Source organism: Centropristis striata, chromosome 5, assembly GCF_030273125.1.
Source record: "Centropristis striata isolate RG_2023a ecotype Rhode Island chromosome 5, C.striata_1.0, whole genome shotgun sequence".
Lineage (NCBI taxonomy): Eukaryota > Metazoa > Chordata > Actinopteri > Perciformes > Serranidae > Centropristis > Centropristis striata.
Window position 1 is genome coordinate 22090673 of NC_081521.1, and position 24973 is coordinate 22115645.

A 24973-nucleotide genomic window follows, 5' to 3' on the forward strand; every position below is an offset into this window, starting at 1 on the left:
GTTCAAATAAACTGTCATTATGTGAAAATACAGTGTGAAAGGGTCAAAGTTATGAGACCAAATCGCTAAACGTCCTCTTTTCTATCTATATAACATTATATTTAACTTTATTGACTCGTTGCCGTGGATACGCATTGCTCTGCTTCTCTCCTGATGACGGCTCGCCTTGTCAGTGACCTCTCAATCAAAGCTAGCCACGCCCCAAATCATATGGTCCTTTATCTTCTATTTTCTTCTAAATGGGGCCATTATTAGAACTATTGACCTCAAATTGTCTTGAAGATGATTTTTTACTAGCGATTGAGACTATAGTGTTGTCCTAAAAAAAATTTCTGAGGTAATAAATCAAGTGAGAAGTTTTCAAATTTTGCACTGAAATGAATGGGCAGATTTTTTTTGCCGCCAAACTTAGCGCCCCCTGCTGTAATTGCAGGCTTAAGGCACTTCCTGGTTGGCCTCCATGCTCAGACACAGAGATTGCCGCCTGGCTGAGATGGATAAGGCAAAGGAAATAGAGGCAAAATTTATTGTGACCTTTTTGAATCTCGCACCCAACAAATACCCCATTAGAAAAAAACTCAAACTAATAAAACCTAGCAAACTCACACTAAAAACTGCACCATGACTGGCAGAGGACTGACCTCGACTTCTGCTCAAGTGTGAGCAGGAGATGCTGAATCAAGTCTACAAAAACACTCATTCAATATCAACTAGAGGAGAAAGGATTCATGCACACGATAGATCAGTGCAGAGACGAGTTAAGAAAAAAACCCACAGCAATATTTCATGGTGCGTTCAGGCAACTTTCCAACCAATAAGAAATAATACTGCAAGAGTATTTCCACACCACACACACACGCGCAGTCACTCTCTAGTCTAGTGCGCGGTCTTGCTCCAGATTCTGGGAGATTGGATCTCATTTGTGGGCATCAGGGAGCCGCTATTAATATGCGGGAGACTCCCGGAACTGTTGGGATGTCTGGATAAAGTTAGGCATAAAAAGAAAAATTTCCTCCCGTTTGGCGCGCCCCACCTGTCCTGTCTCTATTCCCCACCAGTGGGGCGCCACCACACTTTAAGAAACGCAGATTTAAATTAACTCGACTCAAGAGACCCTCCAGAGTAATCTGTATAGATTACAGCTTCAGTTTCTTGTACATAGAGGTTTTGCTTCTGTGGCAGTAGTAAATAAACTGACCATAGAACTGACCAAGTATATTATTAAAAACCCCTTTAAAAGATCTGAATCATCCCTTTACCTTGCCTCCAGTATATACACATGTTTGTGTTAAGTAGTTAAGCTTTCTTGTGGTTTAGGTTTGATTTTTCTCCGTTGAGGGATGCAACACACAGAGACAGAGTGAGTGAAACAGTACAATACAGCATGTTGATGTCAGCAAGAGATGACAGGACGGACGGAGCGGCAGAGACTGCTGTCCTCATCTTCAGGTACACGGAGCCAAAGGTCAAGCTGTGACTGGATCTCATGATTTCTCTCGTTCTTTTATCTACCTCACTTGCTCTCTCTCACTCTCTCTCTCTCTCTCTCTCTGTCTCTCTGTCTCTCTCTCTCTCTCTCTCTCTCTCTCTCTCTCTCTCTCTCTCTCTCTCTCTCTCTCTCTCTCTCTCTCTCTCCTCCGCCTCCTCCGTCCAGCAGCCCTGGGCAGCTGCGGCAGATTTCATGCATCCATTCCCATTGTGCAGTAATCTAACCTGACAGCACACTTAGGTTAGTGTTTTGCTTTTGTACATACATATACAAAAAAAGAAGATGCAGATTACATGTTCTACTGCATATTGTCGATTAGCTGCTACTGTGGATAGTTTTATTGCAGAAGGTAACCACAAGTGATGGTGGTGTGGTATTTTTTTTGTCTTTTTTTTGTTGAGGGGGCAGGGATAGGGAGGATTTGGCAGCAGAAGAGAGGAGGTATCCAGAGGTATTTGTTGTAAGACCTGAAATGGGAGGAAAGCACATTCTGGAAGATAAATGAAAATGAGAAATCTATAAAGAGGATTGATCAGGCTAGAGTGTGAAGAGAGAGATGCAGAGAGAGAGAGAGAGAGAGAGAGAGAAAAGAGAGGGATTGGGGGAAGAGGGCCAGGCTACTGCTCGGCCACTGGCCAAGCTCTGTCCGTCCACATCTGTGTGCGAGGATCTGAGTGTAGAGAGAGGGAGAGTTTCAGTTGTGAGAGAATCTATCTTCACATGTTCATAATCACATTACATAGACGCACTCAGTGTGACAATGTGGGTTTCTGAAAGCTGATAATGGCTGCACTCGTTATTCATGCTGTGGTGCGTAGGCTGTGAGGTAGGTGGAGTTAACCACTGAAATCAAGTGACGGATGTACCCGATGGTGGCAGATCTAATGTAACATATATTTAGAGAAATGTGAAAAGGTAGTACATTTCAGATTTCTGAGTTGAGAAAGACATAATACTTATATTTAACTTGTTAATTTAGCTCACATCACGCCAAGTGATTCTAGGTTTTGAGGAGGGGCCAACAGGAGTCCAACAGGGTCAAATACTATCCTTTGGTGGGCACCCATTGATTTAACCATTTATAACATAGTAAGTGAGTAGAAAATAAGTACATTTACTCAAGTACTATACTTAAGTACCATTTTGAGGTACTTGTACTTAACTTGAGTATTTCCATTTTATGTAGCTTTATACTTCTACTCCACTATATTTTTAGGCAAATATTGTACTTTTTACTCAACTACATTTTGCTGAATGCTTTAGTTACTTTCCATGTGAAGATTTAACATGAAAAAAACATGATACATTTAAAGTGTTTAGACTTTTTTAATTGTATCTTATAACAGTATATTAAGTAGTTAAATGAGCCCTACCTTGAGAAAATTACAACACTGCTTACATAAAAGCATCAATACAAATTTTCTAATAATATATTTAGAATATATAAAACAATCTAAGTGGGTCCATTCTGCATAACAAGTATTTTTAGTTTTGATCCGTTAAGTACATTTTGATGCTGATACATTTGTAGTTTTATTTCAGCAAGTTTTGAATGCAGGACTTTTACTTGAGTTGGAGTAATTTCACAGTGTTGTATTAGTACTTTTACTGAAGTAAGGTGAATGCTTTTCCCACCACTGTATGTAATCTATATAAAAAAACATGAATGTTGTACTGTTTTGAAACATGAGGTCTTCAGCTTTCAAAGTCCATAAACCAATTGTATGTTGTCCAAATACAAAGTATGTTAACAATAGCATTGTGCAAATATACAATTTGTAAATATAGAAAGAAATTGTGATAAAAAAATAAGGATAATTTTCTCCCAAGCCTACAATCAAATGCATAGTATTGCTTAAGAAACAAGAAATTCACAGCTTTTTAATGAATGCAAACACACCTCGAAATAGAAAGTATATATATAAAAATATATATTATGAATGCATCTTAGTTGGGGTAGTGGGTTTGGGTGGCCACTTCACTTTTGCACATCAAAATAGAAATGTGCTGACATGTTTTGGCACAGAGCCTTTATTAGAGCATTCAAGCATTTAAAACATATCTAAAAAATGTATTCTGCTAATATCCGTTAAACATAGGAATGTAGTTCAAAAGCATTAATCTATTCCTCATAAAAATAACTAAATCCAGCACTGAATTTGCTTATTGAATCTATTTAAAGATTCTATATAGGACAGAGGAGTCACACTCCCTCTGCGTGTGCTGTAATCTGAACTTCTTTCTTCTTTGTTTTGGGAGATGGGCTGGATTGTTTGCATTTCCTTTGAAACTGTTGGCGCTCCTTGTTCTCAGCCTGATGCCACCATTTCAGCTCAGCCACCTCCATGTTTGCTTGTGACATCAGGGAAAGTGAACACTGTGTGCAGATAATCCCCAACCAGACTCTGGATGTCTCATATACCAGAGGTCCACAATCTTTTGTCCCCTTAAAAGCAGAAGTGGAAGAAGTATTCAGATATCTTACTTAAGTAAAAGTACTAATACCACACCGTGAAATTACTCCACTACAAATAAAAGTCATGCCGGCTAAATGTAGTGAAGTAAAAAGAACAATATTTGTCTAAAAATGTAGTGGAGTACAAGTAAAAAGTTACATAAAATGGAAATACTCAAGTAAAGTAAACTTAAGTACAGTACTTGAGTAAATGTAATTAGTTACTTACCACCACTGCTTAAAAGAAATATACCAGCAGCGGTGGAATGTAACATAGTACATTTACTCAAGTATTGTGCTTAAGTACAATTTTGAGGTAACTTTATACTTCTACTTCACTACATTTTAAGGTCCATATTATACTTTTTACATGTCTACATTTAGCTGCCAGCTTTAATTACTTTTGACATGAAAATCGTGATAAATTTAAAGACATAAGATGTTTGTTTTGTTAATTAAACCTCATAGCAGTATATTAAATAGTTAAAATGAGGAAATTAAAACACTGCTTACACAAATGCATCAATACAAATAATCTAATAATATATTTGGAATATATATAACAATCTGAGTGGGTCCATTCTGCATAACAAGTACTTTTACTTTTGATACTTTAAGTACATTTTTATGCTGATACTTTTGTACTTTTACTTCAGTACGTTTTGAATGCAGGACTTTTACTTTTAGTGGAGTAGTTTCCCAGTGGGATATTAGTACTTTTACTTAAGCAAAGGATCTGAATACTTTTTCCAACACTGTATACCAGGCACCCCCTCATGTACAGTTTGACCCTTAAAATAACATTATTGAACACTTCTATAGTCTGTAATGTGAAAGATAAGATAAGATAAGCTCAAGATACAGACACAAATATATTGTAAAAAGAATAAAGAATATAAAAAAATAAGACATATACATACATTATATACACATCATACATTTCAGCTATTTGGCATTTATTATATATATATATTGTGTTTGTTTGTTTGTTTGTTTGTTTGTTTGTTTACATAAATTGACTAATCTGAACACCTTTCCATCACAGAGTGCCACAGGCCTCACTTTGAGAATCACTGCTTTACCACCTTTAATTTAAGCTTTCAACAATCATAAAGTAACTAAAGTTAAAAATGATTTGAAGATTCAATTGGGATTGTGCTGAGGGAAACACGTCAGTTTGAGCGGCAGTCTAATTAACACTCACAACCTGTAGCTACAACCTGACTGTGAGATAAGCAGCAGAGGAAATGAAATGTTGATTAAATGAATCCGACACATTGAAAATAAATGATGTCACCCACTGAGGTCTACGCCTTATTTTCACAAGCTAATTTAGATCTCATGAGTTTATGTTTGAATCATTAGAATTATATATGTTCACCCAGAAGAGAGCAAGCCAACAGCAGTTAATACCTTCTCTGAAGCTGAAAATATTTATAATCGATTATTAAAAGATGGGAAAGGAGATGTATCTGTTATATCCAGTGTGTAATGTGACCTCTGCTGTACGTTAGAGTTGGTCGACTAATGTTCACCATTTCTATATTGATGGCTGCTTGAATTATTAAAAACAAGTGAATTATTTTGGAGCCCTGGGGATAGAGGTGCCTATCTCTTCAGAGAAAGACATCTCAACTATTATTACCATGTAACTTGTTTGTGACCCTCAGAGGATCGAAAAACTGATGTCGATGTGAGTTTCCATCACTTTTCTTGTGAATATTCATGGACTGAGTTCTGTTTCTGTCGTTCACCCCTTGACCTTTTCTCCGCTGCCACTATCAGTCCAAAAATGTTGACAAGAAATCTAAAAGGCAGTGTGCTGTGAGATTTACTGAGCGCACTTATTCTCCTCAGAGGAGGAACTCTTTGCACTCTCTGAGCCACCCTCTGGCCAAAAACACAAACTTTGCACAGTCATGCTCCCAATGGAATGAAATGCTCTGATTCAAAATAAATAAATAAATAAAACCCTATGGCATTTCCTCGAGTGCCCTCTAAGTCTGTAAGTTATTTATTTCATCCAACACTTGTTCAAAGGGCTTTTTACTTTTTATATTTATTAATATTAGCTGCTAATTGCAAATGCAATGTGCCGATATTTCTGAATTTCCACCATGAACCACCGGCGGGTTAAAAGCTGGTGTTAAATTGTTTTCTGAAGTAAACTTTCATCTATTAAATTTAAAGTAATTAGGGTCAGAATTAAATGAACTCTGTTCAGTCAACGGCATGTAGATTTCAATTGGTTTGCCATACCTATGCTTGATTTGAGGTGACTTAGTAATCTCCTAGGTAACTTAGTCATGTTGCATTAGCTTGATATCCTTTATTCTTCACTTTCTGTCCATATACAGTCATGGAAAAAAATTTGACCACCCTTTTTCTTCAATATCTTGTTAAACAAGGGTGGTCTAATAATTTTTTCCATGACTGTATATCTTTGTTTAGCATATATAAATGTATAATCTCTTATGTTGTTGTACGTGAGAGTCATTCAGAAGGAGAAACAGTCACTGAATGGGGAAAGAATTTATGATTTTCAAATGAGAGTGAAACTATTATAAACTATTAGTTTATCAATAACAAATTTGAACAGGTTTCAATTTGTACAGTAAGGTAAATTATCCATCCAAATTTAACTAGAATATAACTGTAATTCTTAGATGGTGGTGCCACGAGGAATTAAATAAATAATCAATTTAAGTTGATTAATTATTTGATAAATCATTAAAGAATTAACCACACATTGCTCCACCTCTGGACATTAGCACTATGTATAACAGACGAGGAATTAATGTGTCAGTGGATTAGATGATTATTATTTTCCTCTCATTGTTGTCAAGAGTATGGCCAAAACCCTCTGAAGCCCTCTGGCTGATATTTAAACAGTTTATTTAATCCTTGAAAACTTAATCGCGTAAGTTTTTCTAATACTTAAAAAGTCCACTGTTCCATTTTAATGTAGGTGGATTTTATTAAATTAACATTTTAATGCAAATAGTTATGACCTCTAAAAGGGCATGAAACTTAAAATCAAAGCTGCATATTTTTGTACAAACTTGTGTGAAAGAACAGACTGTTTAGGTTAGAGTTTTTGGCATACGTAACATCAACAAATTCTACAATAAATATTTATAAAATGGCAGAATATTATAACTAGAATAGCACTTGACCTCTGCCAAGGTTTCATTAAAAAATTCAGAGCAGTGAAGCTTAAAGTTGAGGAAAGTTTGATAAAATGCTGCAGTTGTTGTTGTCCATACATGTTTGGTATCAGTTCAGTTCAGTTTGACTGAATACTTTGTTGGTCAGTCTGTGGGTTTGACTCTCATTGTGGAGAAATAAAAAGACTGAAGTGAGATGAATAGACTGAGATTTTTTTTCTTCTTGGACAAAACAATTCTTGATTTAATTTAATTTGGTGGACACCAGATGCAGTTTAACAGTTAAATCGCAATATATTGTACTGCAATACTCACCTTATCGCAAAATGCTTAAAATCGCAATAATATTGTATTGTGACTCAAGTATCGGGATAAAATCGTATTGTGGGACCTCTGCTGATTCACGCCTCTCGTCGACACATTCTCCTGCACCTGCAACTCTTTCTCCCTGCAGCCCACCCTCCTGTGTGTGCAGCTCACGGTGGCACTGCCAGGTCACACACTCCAGCCTAACCTGCTAATGGAGTTTGCATATGCAGCCCGCTCTCCACTGCCAGCTAGCCATTAATACGAATCACTCTCTGGAGGCAACACCCCCCCCTCCACCCACCCAAACAAGCTGGCAATTTGTCTTCACTAGTGAGCCATTGAAAGGTCTACATATGATATTCTCCGAGGTGGAAAGCGCAATTCGGGAGGGGCGGGCGGAGTGTTATGAGGTTGGTTTCATACACTTGACAGGAGGGGCGTGTGGATGTGAATTGTTAGGTTACACAAGAGCGCAGTTGTGTGTTAGGTGTGTGTGTGTGTGTGTGTGTGTGTGTGTGTGTGTGTGTATGTGTGTGTGTGTGTGTGTGTGTGTGTGTGTGTGTGTGAATGTGGTGGAAATGGCCGTCAGGTGGAAAATTGACAAGACAGACAGACCAAATTCAGGACAGTAAAATGGTTTCTCCTTTCAGGCGAGCAAGCCGGTTGTGAGATTGCATCACTTGCTCCCTGCTTGGTGAGAGCTCTGTTGAGAGCAATACTCAGCTCCATTATCAGCCTTTGCTAATCAAGTGATGGGCTCAAATTGAAACTGCGCATAGAAAATGTTTCCTCGGTGCAGGGTAAGACTAGACTCTTCTCCCAAATATTGTGTTCTGGGCTTCAAATGTTATTTCAAAGGCTAGAGGGAGCTTAAATTATGAAATGTAAGCACTTGAAATCCTGATTTGATCATATTCAGACTGCGGTTTCATGTAGTCTCCATCCCTCAGACAATACTTGACAGTTTCTGGGAAAAAAAAATCTTCCTACACCCACACAACAAATGCTCAGCTAGTGTGTGGCCTGGACAGAAACGAGAGCAGTTTGGCTTTTTTTTTGTTGCCAGATGAACAGCACATACATACACAGCACGACCCAGTAGGTCAGAGAGGCTTGCATCATGTTTTTTAGTGTTTCTTTTTTCTTTTTTCCCCCTGCTCTGGTGGCCGTCCTCCAGCTATGTGCTCTTTGTTCCAGCATCAGCCAGGGCGAAAAAGCTAGTGGAGTGTGTGTAGTCCTGCCAGTGCTGCTGAAAACATGAAGACATCATAACCAGTTAGCTCTGCAGGCCTTTTAAAAGGATGCCATGTGACATGAAATCTTGATTTGTACAGGGGAAAAAAAGAAGCAAAAAGGTCTACCTTTATGAGAAAAAGAGAAACGGGTGAATAGAAAATTACATAAATGTGAAGCAGACGCGCAAAATAAACATAGAAATTGCATTTATGGCAGCACATCAATAGAAATGTTCCTGTCCTGTTATGAAGGAGTTATGAAATTCTCACCTCTTATGAAAGAGGTGATAAAATTACATGGACAGATGATGTGGCTCCACAGTGTCGTTATGTAACACTCGCTAGCACCTCAGTTATAAAGGCTTCAATGTCTACGGCAAACAACCGGGCAGCCAAGTCATGTGTCGCCATGGTCACTGCTGTGCTGGCAACCCATCTGACCAGAGACAGACTTCTAATGAGCTCGCTGCTCAAAAGGCAATGCAACACACTCACAGGCTCTGTCAGCAACACAACTGTTTGTGTGCGGGCTTCTTGAAAAGAATTGTTGATTAGACGATGAGGTCGGAAAGCGGAGAGGACATCTCTGGCTGGCCTGGTACCATTAGTGTAAAGGATGGAATAAGGATGTGGTGTCCGAGTAAGAATAAACAGAAAGGATTAAAATAGAGTCTCAGGTGCACTGCCTGAAATATCCGAGCACTTCATCTATCTCTGCTGCAATTAAATGGCTTTCTACAATATCCTTGAATTGATATTATTTCATTTGTATCACTGAGCCATTTTTAAACTGTACAAGTAGCAGGTGGAGCAGTCTGAACCCTAACCCTTACATCCTCCACAGCAAATCCCATGAAAAGACGACCAAGAATAAATTTTTTCCTGCTAATATGTATTCCCTGTGAAGGCCAAATCTCAGCTTCTATTGTTGTCCAAAAGCTATTAAAAACACATAAAGTCTTACCTTCACTCAATCCCTTATACATCATTCTGCAGTTGTAAATACTTACACTAATGGTGTATTAATCCACCGCTGAAAATAGTCCCCAATATATGCACTATTTATTCCTGTTTGAGTAATCTTTGCTTAAAACTAGAATGCCGAGCTGTTTAGTAAACTGTCCCGCCCATTGAACGCAGACTGGCCAATCATATCGTAGCATCAGCCTGCTCCAACCAGGGTTCAAAACTATATGACCCTATAGACTTGTCATGCAATCTTTGCAGATTTTCTTTATTTTTAGGCTGGTTTTGTGGATTTCATGCTAGTTGTGATTAAACGTTGTGCCCCAGTGATACTTGTTACCAGAGGTATTGACTTGAGTCACATGACTTGGACTCGAGTCAGACTCGAGTCATGAATTTGATGACTTTTGACTCGACTTGACAAAATGTAAAGACTTGCAACTCAACTTGGACTAATAACTTGTGACTTTACTTGGAGTTGAGCATTTAGACTTGTTGGTCTTGACTCGGGACTTAATCGGGACTTGAGGGCAAAGACTTGAGACTTACTTGTGACTTGCAAAACAATGACTTGGTCCCACCTCTGCTTGTTACATAAGCACATCATTAACTACACTGAATGTATATACATGCTGCTTCTGCTCTTTAATAATTGTAACAGTGAATGAAAATCAATACTGGAACAGTCTGCTGTGTGCTGGGGGGAGCTGAGAGTGGGCACTATTACTGAAATTATACTGGAATCTGCAAAGTTGCCCTTAAGGAGCAACATTTTTCCTGTAAAAGCATAATTTCTTCTATCTCGATCGGCAGGTGATGTGTTGGTTCACCTTTCCACTGTGATTCTTTTGGCTTAAGCCTCTCTCTTTATCTTTTAACCAGTTTTTTCGCTGCTGAGTCAGTCTGACATCCTGGTTATATCCTTCAAACACATATTAAACCCTCACACCTGCTTCTTTCTCCCTGAAATCGCCTTTTCATTTTTTTTTTAAATGAGATGATATTTCTTCAGGGAGTGCAGTTAGTGACAGTGTGGACTCCATGCTTGCTCTGACAACTTGTTAGAGCCACAGCGGCTAACAACAAAGGGGCAGGACATTGTGAAGGGTCAATTACTGAGCCGTTTAAATGAAATATTATATTTTTCTGAACATTCTGTCTGTCCATTTTCCTCTGACCTCTGGCATCAACAAGGCATATCGATATTTCCTTTTTTTCGGACCATTCTCCATAAACCCTAAAGATGGTTGTTAGATCAGCAGTTTGTGAAATAATCAGACCAAAAACTATGCCACGTTCAAAGTCACTTAAATCACCTTTCTTCCCCATTCTGATGCTCTGTTTGAACTTCAGCAGCTCATCTTCACCATGTCTACAAGCCTAAATGTAACCGGTGGAGGTAACTCAGTGTTGTGTTAATGAAGAAGCCCTGACCAGATCTCTTTTGGAGGTGATCTCCGTATTTCTGTATTTATCCTGACAGCTGACAGATACAGTAAACAAAACAATACTCCAGTCAGTCCTGCCCTCAACTTCACCTCCTATGCAAAGATAGAGAAAATATATTGTAGTATATTTCAGTATGACAGTCAATTAAGGTTAGCGAACATACAGAGAAAAATGCAGCTTACCTCTCCCATGAAACACAGTGACAAAAGGGGAGAGGCTAGCGTGACAGCCCAATATATATAGATGGACACAAAAATGACGTGGGTTACAGGAACTTAATGTAAAACGTTCCACATGCTGACTCAGTAAGAACTATATATACAGATTTTGGGTAATTATAATACATAAATCATAACTAAATAGTTAACTCTCTTATTTGCATTACTGCTATACAATGAGCCATTTTACATAAATGCATTGAGTTGCTGCCATATGATTGGCTGATTAGATATTTATGCCTGAACGAGCAGTTGGACAGGTGTACCTAATAAAGTGTCCGGTCCTATTAATGGGACCATGGTCCTATAATATACATATAGTCCTATTTCATAAAAAGTCTGTCACAGAGAGCTCAAACAGTAAACAAAAGGGAAAATGTGTCCTATTTTTGTGACTTCTCGGGTGAAAACAACAAAATATTTTATCGGATGTGCCTTTCCTTTAGATGGCAACTTTGTTTTTGGGGCTTAAAACATAAAAAAAATGAAACCACCCTCCAGAGTGGAAATCCTAATAACGCTCCACCATTGCATTTGCATCTAAAAGGTTGAAAACGCAAAAGTGTCTCTGATCAGCTCATGCTGGCTCTCGCCGCGTTTACGTAATATCTATTTGCAGTCCAGGCAAACGACAACAAACATGTCGGACAATTTCCATCAGTCAGACATTCAAGCTGCCCTAACAGCTCTGATATCTATCCAGGAGTCATTTCAGCAGTTAAGCAGAATTATCAGAGATAATATAACAGAACATAGAAGGCGCATTAATTATTATATTTTTAATTTGATGCACCAATTCAGCAGAGGAAAAACAAACAGCTTTGGACAAGACCCAGGAGAACCGGGAAGAGAAGTAGGAGTAGAAGTAGGAGAGATAAGAAGAGAAGAGAAGAGAAGAGAAGAGAAGAGAAGAGAAGAGAAGAGAAGAGAAGAGAAGAGAAGAGAAGAGAAGAGAAGAGAAGAGAAGAGAAGAGAAGGGAAGAGAAGAGAAGAGTCTCCATCTTGTTTTCAAAAATGGGGAGCAGACCATATTTGGACTGTGTTGGAGCGAGGGATCTGACGACACTGACTACACGCCTCTCTACACCTCAACCTGACTGAGAGAATGGAGCATGGCCTCCACTGGCCTAACTGGAGCATTAACTGGGATGTTCATTTTGGCAAAAAACAAAAACAAAAAGTATGTTACTTACCTCAGAAAACTGAGCAGCGACTCCTTGGAGTGTCTATTAGTACAACCAAATGCTGAACAAGACATTTTTACTGAACAAACTTTCAAATAAACATTAAGTGAAAATACAGTGTGAAAGGGTCAAAGTTATGAGACAAAACTTGTAAACATCCTTTTTTATATGTATATAATGTTAAATATAACTGCATTGACACAGTGGATGCACATTGCTTTGCTTCTCTCCTGATGATGGCTCGCCTTGTTAGTGACCTGTCAATCAAAGGTAGCCACGCCCCAAATCATACGATTCTTTATCTTCTATTTGCTTCTAAATGGGGCCATTATTTGAACTATTAACATTAAATTGTCTTGAAGAAGATTTTTTACTACCGACTGAGACCATAGTTTTGTCCTGAAAAAAAATTCTGAGGTAATAAATCAAGTTCAAATTTTCTCATTTTGCACTGAAATAAATGGAACAAATTTTTTTGCAGCCAAACTTAGCGCCCCCTGCTGGAATTTTCAGTTGAATGCAGACTTAAGGCATTTCCTGGTTTGCCTCCCTGCTCAGACACGGAGGTTGCCGCCTGGTGTGTACGCAGATTTCCCCCTCAAGACACTCGTCTAAACGCAGAATAAAAAGTGAGAACACAACGCCACTTTTTCGTATTCCGTCCAGATTGTTTCCATCTAAAAGGGCCTTGATTTCCTGCTTTTTCAACGTGTTACAAAAATGAAACACTCACACAGTTCTCATGCACTTTTCTTACTAGCTGCTGATGCAACACAAGCAGTTTTGACCAAATACAACATTAGTCAACCACAAACAGAGGTGCCCTTGAATTACTGATTTATTATCTTAAGAGCTGCTGCTCTGTCTCTGGTATGTTATATATAAACCACTACTCTGCATGCAGTGATTCATATACGTGTGTGCCACACAACACACAGACTGATGACAGCTGAAACAACCTGTGTCCACTGTGGGCTCTGCGCTGATGAAAAATGATCATCCTGCAGTCAAGACAATGTTTTCATAAGACGAGCAGGTTCGGCTGAAAAGCCTGAATGCTGCATCTAATCTTTTTAACTGTGAATGTGATTTTACAGACTTTTGATTCTACCAAACCAACCTCTATCTATACAGCTAATCCCACTGACAATGCACCATAATGGCAATATTTTTCAAGAGGCCCTTCAGTGCCCTTAATTTGCTGTTGCATTAGCCTGTATGTGACTCTGCTCTTATCTCTTATATGATGAGTGTATTTGTTAGCTTATGTAAATTGTCCTTACACAGCGCTTGTATTTGCAACAGAGCCGCCTTCTGAACCTCTTGCAGATTTGTATTCCCAGCGGGACACCATCTTTAGATAAAGGTGGTCTATGATAGTGAAATCCCTTTCATTATGTGCTGCAACGCTGTGACCAGCAGCATTCATTAAGACCAAATAAAACGCATAATGAGAGACGTAAAGTAGGTTGTTTTTTGAATAGTAACTCACTTGTACTGAAGGCTCTGAAGGATGCATGCAGTAAAAAGTGGCCCTGAGTGAAAAAGGATGTGTTATCAACGGTCGTGGGAAATCAGAAATGGAGTTCATTAGGAGAAATGTTTGCATCTTGAAAATGCACTGAAAAAACCAGGCCAGAGCATTCTCAAATATTAGACATGCATGCCGTGCACCGCGTCCTTCAATGCTCTGCTGGCTTTCAGTCTCATTTGCAGTTGAAATTATTAAATTCTATGCACCAACATGTAAATTCTAACAATTGTGCACAACTAACAGAATATTTTCCATCAGTGTTGGCTTGAAAGAGTTTTACTTTTAGTTTTTGTTTTTGCAGTATCTGTCAAGAGAGATGCAAATCTGTAATTGCCTGAGACTACAATTTTTTTCAATTCTTTCTTAATAACTTGAATGCAACCACCATTATTTCTTTGATACACACACCAGACAAAAGAGCACAAGTTCAGCTTTTATGTTTTACTGGCTCACCTCCAGGCTTTCACTCACAATCCTGTTTGTGAACTGACGGTACTCCTGTCATATTGTATCTGACAGGCTCTCTCTGGATCCTCGGGGATAACATATTGTAGCCTGGCCCGCTCTGCCTTTGGATGTACATTTATAAAATGACTGACAGTACACAGAGGTTACGCTCGATAAGCAAATATACTCTTTATTTTGGTTTCATTTACAGATCTTCTATTTATCAAGTGGAAAAGAAAAATGCTCTCCTTTGGTTTCAGCTCATCTGTTTGTCGGATGCTGTGGCATGATCATCAGTCTTGGGGGGGAGATAGCTTGTGGACTGATGCGGAAAATATATTGAAATAGGTTGGATTGATAGAGATGTTAAGAAACAGAGAAAAACCCACCTTTCCATTCTCCTATTCCATTTGTGTTATCGTAGGTGTTGTGTTATGGAACATACGTACCACAGGATTACATTTACCGTATCCAATATTTCCTCTTGTGTTCATTTGCAGGGCATAAAAAAAAAACCAACACATTGTTTTTGTTTCCTCATGTACTGCCATCATCTATTAAAAGAGCTCTTTTTTCAGCTCGCCCCCCCCCCCCCCCCCCCCCCCCACCTCTCCTCTTTGTCTCAGACCTAGTGAATGTGGTCCCTTCTGCTGTCACTTTCAGCACACTTTACCCTGCTACCCTATTTGAAGTTCTGTCATTGCCAGGCTTTGAACTGCCATGTGAGTTTTACCCTGCACAATACTTGTCTCCAGAGCTTCGTCTTGTGTGAAATTGTCAGAGCCATAGGCCACGTTTTAACACAGGGTTTTTGTAACCTGTGTATGCAACATCCTATTGTCATTGTTTGGAGCTGCTACCTATGACGCAGCCAGCCACAATCTATCATTTTTGTCCCATTCAAAGGTCCTATATTTTAAAAACTTTCTGTGCAATATGAATACTGTAGATGTATCAAAAATGCTAAATCCACACAGAAATTCATGCAGCCCATGTTCAGACACTGTGCCATTAAACTAGCCGTCAGGACTTCTGTAAGGTTGTGATGTGATAACTATACTATATATAGGTAGATAGTGCTGCTAAAATGCTGTTGCAATCATTCCCCGGCTGGGATGATGGTGCAGAGATGCTGAGACCACAAATGACCTTGAAACACTGACCAATCAGAGCAGACTGGGTGTTTTTGGGAGGGGGGTCTTAAAGAGACAGGCACTAAAACGGAGTGTTCCAGTATGAGATTGGGAATACAAGTACATTCAGACAGATAGTTTGAGAAAATATTGGGGGGTTGGGATGGTAGCATTAAAACGAGAAAACATGTTCTAGTAGACACCCAAAATATAACCTTGAACCTAAAAATGAGCAGAATATGTCCACTTTACTGTGCTATTGTCACCCTAAGCATTTTATAGATTAGGGGAGTTGGTGGTTCGATCCCTGACCGTGGCAGCCTACATGTTGAAGTATCCTTGAGCAAGATACTGAACCCCAAATTGCTCCCGATGCTGTGTTCATCGGTGTGTGAATGAATTCCCAATGGTGGCAGGTGGCACCGTTTAGGATAGCCTCAGCCACCAGTATGAATGTGTGTTTGAATGGGTGAATGAGCGTAGTGTGTAGTGTAAAGTGCTTTGAGTGGTCACAAAGCGACTCGAAAAGTGTTATATAAGTGCAGGTCCGTTTACTATTTAGCAGTGTGTAAATACTTGAAATAACCTTCACTTTAACCAGCTACTATTTAAAATGCAATTCACATAATGCATCAGTATGTATAATTCAATATCATCTACAGTATACATTATTATAATATTCTAAAAGGACCAGAGCAATATGTTTTCATACTTTGAATACTTGAGTACATTTTGCTGATAATGTTTAATAATATAAGCTACACTACAAGTGGATTTGTAGGTTTTAGCCAATGTAGATTTTGCAAACATTTTGCAGACCATACTGAAACCATAATTTGAATGTGTTTGTTTTTCTTTCATCCCACGCATCCTTTGCTTTCCATTAATTTCTGTCGGTATGAAAATCAATAAGCAAGCTCTTGACACTTGAAATGTGCAATCCATCACAATGAACATCAAGTCTGCATTCAAAAGTTATATTGTTGTTTATTGTTATTGTATTATTGTTTTCAGGTAGTTCACTGCCGACTTTTCAAATTAATTTGCACTAAAACTGCATTGTCATGCAGCGGTGATATAACATTCACAAAATAAATGTAGACTTGATGTTCAATGTAATGATCACACACGTCAGGACACTTTCAACAGCCTGCTTTTGATTTTCTTACCGTACAGAAATGAGTGTGAGAAATGTCGGCCTGGAATAAAAACAATTCATCTGCATATGTAAAGAACGATACATGATTTATTGTTAAAGCACTACATCAAAATGTTATTGTTTTTTTTTGGCCATTTTCAAGGCTTTATTGATAGTGAGAAACAGAGTGAAAGGGGGAGACAGAGGGGAAGACATGCGGGAAAGGGCTCCGAGTCGGATTCGAACCCGGGCCGCCCGCTCACGAGGACGGTGCCTCTATGGTATGCGCTCTACCAGGTGTGCCACCGGGGCGCCCCATTTGTTTTTTAATTCAAATGTCTATAGTAGTTTACCCAGCTTTTGCATCACCTTTTTAGCCATTCAAACAGTTTTTGTTTTCAGGCGAGAAAATTGTGCTCAAACCTCTGAAAAAACTGTGAAATGTTCAAAGTTCTACATTGAAAGCAAACCTGTCAGTCACAAGCTTACCCCACACCCTGAGGCATCCCCTGCTTTATCATATATTTTACTCTAAATGGTTTAGTTGACAGGGACCATGTACAGAACAGGTTATATCCCAGAGTTAGCTGAATAGCTAATTTAACAAATGGAACCGTCATTTTAAGAAATTGCTTGCTGAATCTGAAATTTAAAGCTAGTGATTGAGACCATAAACTCCTTAGGAAAATGTTTACTGATACAAATGAGATGTAGGGTCATTTTCTCATAGACTTCTATACAATTTGACTTCTTTTTGCTGTGTGTAAATAAGTAATAGTGTGCTTTCAAGATTAAATTTGGTTGAAATGTTTAATCTTTCTTACTGTTGTTTACACACATTGTGGTTGGGGGCAATGATTTTTTTTTTTTTTAATGGAGAAGATGAGTATTTTGTAGCCAATTTCTTTATTGCACAGAATATAAGACCATATAACTATAACCCCAAAGAAGTTCAAGTTTGTCATTGTTTCACTTTAGTTTTTCAAAACTGTTAAGATGGAAAATCCTGATATTCACAAAGTTATTGATGCATGAGAGGATTTTTCTTCCTGAAAAATAAGATTTGGGGTTTGTAATTCAATGAAACTGCTTTATTTTAGAGATTTAATAAGAGGGTAATTTTTTACCCTGAGACAAGGCGAGTATATAGAATGTTAAGACTACACATCTAAATTTTGGAGAATAGCTACCTACCTAGAGATAAAGCAACCCAATGCTTCCTATTCCTCTGAGATAGCTGCAGGTCTGATCCTCTGATGCTTTCGTACAGCAGGCTCATACTCATGGAGGCATGGAGCATCCACTCTGGTTCTTCAGAAGGCAATGGCTGCTTGTTAGCCTAATAACAACAGCAGCAGCTCTAGTGGCTGGTAATGACTGGCATCTCTATGAGTCTCCAGTTGATGAAACCAACAAAACCCTGTGCAGGAGTCCACTTGTTAGGAGAGACCCTGGGGACAGACTTTTAGTTACTGCAGTGATGGCACAGTGCCTGTCTCCATAATGGCTGGGTGGGCTGCTGGTGAAAATTTTGCGGCTTGAAGTGCCACCAAATCTGCAGTCTATGCTTTGTTCCCCCTGAGCACTGAGCAAACATGCTGTCTGCTCTACCTGCAGTGGCTTTTCCTCCCAGCTACAAAGACTTCTGGGAGTTGTAATGCTACCTTGGCAGATGATTTTATTTGTGTAATGCGATGCATACTGTATCTTAAAAATACTTTGATCCCAAAATATGCTGTGTTGATGATAAGGAAGGAAGTTAATTGAATCCTTTAATATTTTTGCCAATCTCTGCTGGCACTCTCTCAAAGATCCCGGCTGAGCACCTCATTTGAACCGCAAAACTTTATCATTTATGCACAGTGCTCAATGTTTACAAGTGGCGATGAAACGAGGGCACCCCGAGCTCAGAGACGAGGTCCAAATGTTTCAATTTCACCGCAACATAAGCAATTAGCAAAGCGCTTATTAGTGCGCTCCCCGCTTTCATTCTCTCTCCTTATCTGTGAATCTCCCTCATCCCTCGTGCCAGCGGGAGATGAATATGTCTTCGATGTCCTTGGATTCCTGTCTTGTAAACACCATAGGCGGTGAGCACTGTTTACCGGTGCGCATGGCAGGCAAACAGCCGGCTCTGGCTCCTGCACAGTTTCATCCCATGGGGCCGAACTCACCTTGTTACCCTTTTAATTAGTAGGAGCAGTTAATAGTGCCGGCTGCTTCTGCCGCCTCAGCACTCTGCTCCGACTTCAAGAATCCCTCCGATCGATAGCAAAGAGTCCGACTGAGACGAGGGAGTCGAGGGAGAGGAGAGGGTACTATTGTGGGAGCAGCTCAGGTACATTCATGATGGTTTTTGGAGAGAAGTCAAACAACATACTATTTTCTTTGAAGGAACCTTTGGGGCGGGTGTATCAATATCTGTTCTTTCTCCTTTTCCCTTGTACATTGAAAGGGATAACAAGGTCTCTGGGTTCCTCATGCACATTCCTCCTCGCCCAGTTTCTCCTCTCCGGCATTTCCTCTCCCTCGAAAATGAATGTAATCAAAAAGCTAAGGGTTCGCTCGGCAGATTCTATTGTGCCCTTATAAGCTTTTATCCCTTCCAACCACTCGCCTCCCGTGCTCATTTCTTTTCTTGTTTTGATTTAAAGATGCAGTGGAAGTACTTAGCATTTAGATGACATGCTGCTGGAGAGGTGTGATGGATCAGCGCCTCTTCAGAGGACTGAATTTCTTCGACAGCGGCGGGGCCGGTCGACCACTCGGGCAGACAGAGCGACAGATCGCAGGACGACAGGCCGGGCGGGCAGCAGAATACAAAGTCCACCCTCGCTGCCGCAGATAGCCTGGCACCGCCGAGAGGAGAGCGGAGCAGAGCAGAGCAGGGGCTGCTGGGAATGCCAATGTGCTGCCCAGACAGCCGTCTCGCCTTGGCTCCTCTGATTGGCTAAACAGACCATTAGCTTCCTGATTATGATTAGCCGAGTCATTATCTACACAAAAGTGGCTCATTCACCAATATTAAGAAGGCAAAGGAGCTGTTTTGTTCCTCTGGTCAAGGGGAAAACAGCATGTTTTCATGTGTGCGCCTAAAGATGAATGTAGGAGGCAAGAAGTTGTTGTTGTTCACAAAGAAACAAAGTGGAACACTGTTTATCACCCTGCCTTACAGCTAATGTGATAAAATTTTCTATGCGTGTGATGCCATTGACGGAAGAAAGGAAAGGTCTCTCAATCGTTAACGCGGATGATGAGGTGGCCATTACTCGCTCGTATTTTCTGGTCGAGGAGAGAAGCGGCGTCCTCAGAGGTCATAAAAACTGTGAGAGAACAAAATAACCTTCAGCTCCCATCGTCTCGCCTTAGATATAATTGGAAGACATGCCATCTGTGCTTTTAAATGGACATATGCTGCTCTGCGTCCAAGGCCAATATGCTGAGGGAAAGTTGAGTAAACCGTTAGTGAAAGCTGGCCCTCTGTTCTTCCCCTGCTGACCTTCTACTTTTCTTTTCCAGCCTTTGCCTAAGGAGCCATCGTAGGATGCAGAAGAAACAGCAAGTATGTGATTTTTTTTATTTATGTTACATTCTAACTTTTCATACCAAGTGCATAACCCTGCTTCATGCAAAAAACTCAGTGTGTAATACTGTCGATCAGTTTACCGTACAGATCCAGCCTCACACTTTGGACATTGTAGTGGAGCTTAAACACAACAACATAATGTTACATTATAAACACAGTGGTCACATATATGCAGTGACATGGCATTAGTTTTTACTTTAGCATGTTCACAGTCTGCAGTGGGAGGCTGTCTGAACGATGCCATCGTAAATAGAATGATTGTTTGAAAGTATCACTGCGGACTAAAATGTGTCCGGTGGATCTGCAATTTCAGATTTATTAGCATCCGTTGGTAATGTAATGAGAACTCAACAGGCTGCCTCTCTACCGGTGGCGGAGGCAGTGGGATGCATGTGTGTTTTATTGTAGACATGCAATTTATATTGGTGAGATGTTGAATCTGATCCAAATTATTACCTTAGTGATTAAAAAAAAAAAAAAAAATTACAGCAATAATAATTACAATTATTTTTTAAAAATTACAGTTAAACCAAGTTACCAATATGCCGTTGAAAAAATTATGTTCATACATATTTGTCATACATGTTTGTTTACAATTCCGAACTCAAAACCGTAATATGATCTGAACAGTGGTGTAAGAAGGATTCAGATCCTTTACTTCAGTAAAAGTACTAATAACACACCTTGTAATTACTCTACTACAAGTAAAAGTCCTGCACTCAAAAGTTACTTAAGTAGAAGTACAAAAGTATCAGCATCAACATGTACTTAAAGTATCAAAAGTATAAGAACTCGTTATGCAGAATGGACCCACTCGTATTGTTATGTATAGTCTAAATATATTATTACATTATTTGTATTCATGCTTTTAAGCAAACAGTGTTTTCATTTTGTAAAGACGGCTCATTTAATTACTTAATATAGTGTTATAAGATGTCATTTTAAAAAAAATGTCTAATCATTTCAAATTGATCATATATTTTATGTTAAATCTCAACCTGTAAAGTAAAAGCTGTCAGCTAAATGTAGTGGAGTAAATAATACAACACTTGCCTTAAAATGTAGTAAAATAGAAGTAAAAAGTTACATAAAATGGAAATATTCAAGTAAAGTACAAGTACCTCAAAATTGTACTTGAATAATTATATACTTAGTTACTTTCTGGATCTGAACCATGAGTTTTGTGATCTGTTGCACCCCTACAAACAACCAAAGACATTTTAGTTGGTGTGTCTTGTAGAAAGCAGAATATCTCTTAAAAGGAACTTGATGAACAGCCTTAATTCCAAGTTGTATAAAGGTTGAATCAGAATGAATCAGCCATTAGTGTGTGTTCGTGGTGTGTTTCAGTACTGCTCTCACCGCTGAGCTTAAATAAAGATCATCAAGGACTTGGAGAAGATACAATGGAATCCCTCATTTTCTCAGGATGCAGTCACTTTGATGATGCAAAGAAAAAAGGGAACTCAAAGGGATTTATTGGAAGTTTTGAAATGCATAAGGATGGGAACGTAAAAGCCCCACAGTGGTAGCATCAAAGGGAGAGGCTACTTCAAGTGTCCAGGCTTTCTCTAAGGACAAAAAAAATGATATGAATGGGAGGATGTTCTTGACAAAAGCAATAAAGTAAAAAAAGGTACATTCTGAAAACCCCTGTCTTAGTGCCATGGCAACAGATTCGTGAGATTTGGCTGTCTGCCGAGTTGGAAACTAGAAGTTGGCAATGTAATCTAGATTCAGGAGCAGGCAAGCCGGGCGCTGCTGGCAGGTTAACTTTACTTTCACAAACATTTTCCTTTTCTGGGGAAAAAAACGACAACAAGGAAATCTAAAGATTAAACTAAATTCCCCTCATAAAAACATTGACTGAGTATCTGCAAACCTTTTATATTCTGCAAAACCACAGGCATTTGGAATCTGCATGCTTTATGTCTCCTAGCCAATATTCTAAGATTGATTTTCCCTCTTCCACCGAGAAAACAAAATGAATCACGCACAATTACCAAGGACAGGGAGAAAGGGGGAATTGGGGGCGTCATAAATATTTATTTGCCAGCCCTGGGAATTTGTGCAATTCTGTGTGGATTTGCCAACTCATATTTAAGTGTCTGAATGATTTATATATGCAGTCCTGGGTGTCACATTTGTCCACTGTCACCGTGAATCATTTATGTATTAACATTTATGGATTTATCCATATAACATATTCATGGCTGAGTTCTATTATCATTCAAATTGGCTTCTTGATCAAATGATTGGCTAAATTAAGTCATTAGCTACAGAATTTCATTGGAGGTGAAATGTATTCCATGTGGAAAGGAATCTATTATTACATACATGTATTGGCCAATCCCATCGCAGAATCATTCATAAAATTTGCTTTGTTAGAAAATAAAGCCCCTTTCAGACTTGGGATCTGTTAGTGTAATGGATTTTTGTCAATGAGACATTATGTAAATGTTCAGCATCATTCAGACCTTCATGGAAAAGGGCTACAGGGCTGGCTCCATATTTGGCACCCCAACTGCAACTGGCACTCCAACAAACAGCGTGGAGTTATAAAGTAAAAATAACTGTATCGCACATCGAACACCGTTAGATTTTTTACTGTACTGTATTTTATTGTGAAGGACTGAAGTACTGTCCGGGTGTGTTGATAGTGATGATATTTATTTGGCTTACCAAGAAACATCCAATTTCCCAAAAAAATATCAGCAGCGCCAGTTGTTTTAAAGTGAAGAGATGCAAGTGACCGATGTGGGAAACAGATAGCAGACTTCTATTTCACCGGCATTAGCGTCCTTTTGTCAACTCTGGTAAACCCAAGGCTAACGAAAGATAAGAAGTTAGATACTAGTTTCACACCACTTAATTAATTGGGAAAATTACATGATAATTTATAAAAGAAGTTAATGTGAGATTTTGATAGAATGTTAGCCAAAAGCTGTCAGATGTGGGACACAGTGAAGCTATATCAATGAACAAAAATATTTTTTGTTTTTTAAAACATGTTTTATGGTTGTAGCCTTAAATAATGACCACTGTGAGCATTAAGATTGTGCTTTTACAGTATGTGTAATTTATATGTAATATCTTGTCCTTAATATGTAACCTAAATGATTGATTGATTGATTGATTGATTGATTGATTGATTGATTGATTGATTGATTGATTGATTGATTGGTTGGTTGGTTGGTTGGTTGGTTGGTTGGTTGGTTGGTTGGTTGGTTGGTTGGTTGGTTGGTTGATTGATTGATTGATTGATTGATTGATTGATTGATTGATTGATTGATTGATTGATTGATTGATTGATTGATTGATTGATTGATTGATTGATTGATTGATTGATTGATTGATTGATTAATTGATTGATTGATTGATTGATTAAGTAAGCTGACCACCTCTTGTGAAGCCCCTCAAAATATCTTTCATCAAGTTCACATATAAATACTAGTGTTGAAGTGTGCTAAAACTCTGTTGTCTGTTTCATAATGTTTCACAGTGCATGTGCACCGATTGACAAGACGTTAATTTGGAGCTCTCATTTAATTCTTAATTGGCCCACATGCTGTATGTAAAGAGTTTTGTTGGAGCTGGCTTAGATGAAAATTGAAAATACAGGGAGGGGGTGTCGGTCTGATTATTACTGTGTTGTTGTTATTGTTTTCTCTTGTCATGCACTGTGAGAGTAACAAAAAAGAAAAAAAATATCCTCAACAGCTTAAAATTGTCTCATTCAGTGTTTTGTGGTTTATTAAACTGAATTTATTTTTGATAAAGAAAAACAAATGAGGAAGCGCTTCTTGGATCTGACAGTAATGTGACACATAACAGGTGCTCAGTTTGCATTAGTAGGCAATCAACCAAACAGAGGAATGAAATCCCCCCAAAAGTCAAGGCACTCTGCTTCACTAAGGTACAACAAATAATAAGTCTTTATTATAGAGGATGTTATTTTCTTTTTATGTAAAAATAAAAATGATTTAATAAATGCATTTCTATCACAAAGGCTGCAAGCACATTTAATCTCTGTGCATATTTAACCTTGTTTTGTGTTGCAGCAGCCTTTATGTTAATGTGGTCTTGTGCAACACCTTACCAAAATGTAACTATGTTTGACCTGGTGAGATTATCATCATGACTTTTGCATAAAAGAGTTCAGGCATGAAACATGTAAAATTGTCAGGATAAACCTTTTGCTAAGCTTATCCGTAGACAGACTGTCCAATCCAAAGGCCAAAAGCAGTCTTAAGGCTGCTTGAAATTAATTTGAATATTGAATCATTTGTACTAAATAGTGTGACTGACTCATATGCTAGCTTTCTAGCTTGATGTGCTAACCTCAGCACGTGGTGCTAACGGCATATTTAGCAATCTATATTCAGTATTTTTGCCATTCTTTTTATTTTTACGGAGGCCGTAGCAGGCTCACTTTTAGGAATATACTGGAATAAACTAGAAGATCTAAGGAATCTATAGGCAGGATATCGTGTTGGGAAGTTTTGAAATAACACTGCAAAGTTATTCACAAAAAAAAATTCAGAGCAGAGCAAGTTTGAGAAAATGCGCCAGTTGTTGTCATCCATACATGTTTGATATGAGTTCGGGTCAGTTAGACTGAATACTTTGTTTGTCAGTCTGTGACTTTTCTCTTATTTGACAA

The 24973-nt window shown here is 38.7% G+C and overlaps 1 protein-coding gene across 1 annotated transcript in view; it reads left to right on the top strand.

The window, feature by feature from the left end:
* tafa5l (TAFA chemokine like family member 5, like) overlaps window positions 1–24973 on the top strand; it is a 68378-nt gene that overhangs the window by 41517 nt on the left and 1888 nt on the right. The window contains exon 4 of the mRNA XM_059333558.1: window positions 20244–20286. Within this exon, the coding sequence (XP_059189541.1) occupies window positions 20244–20267 (24 nt within the window). The 3' untranslated portion in view covers window positions 20268–20286. The remainder of the gene's footprint in view (window positions 1–20243; window positions 20287–24973) is intronic.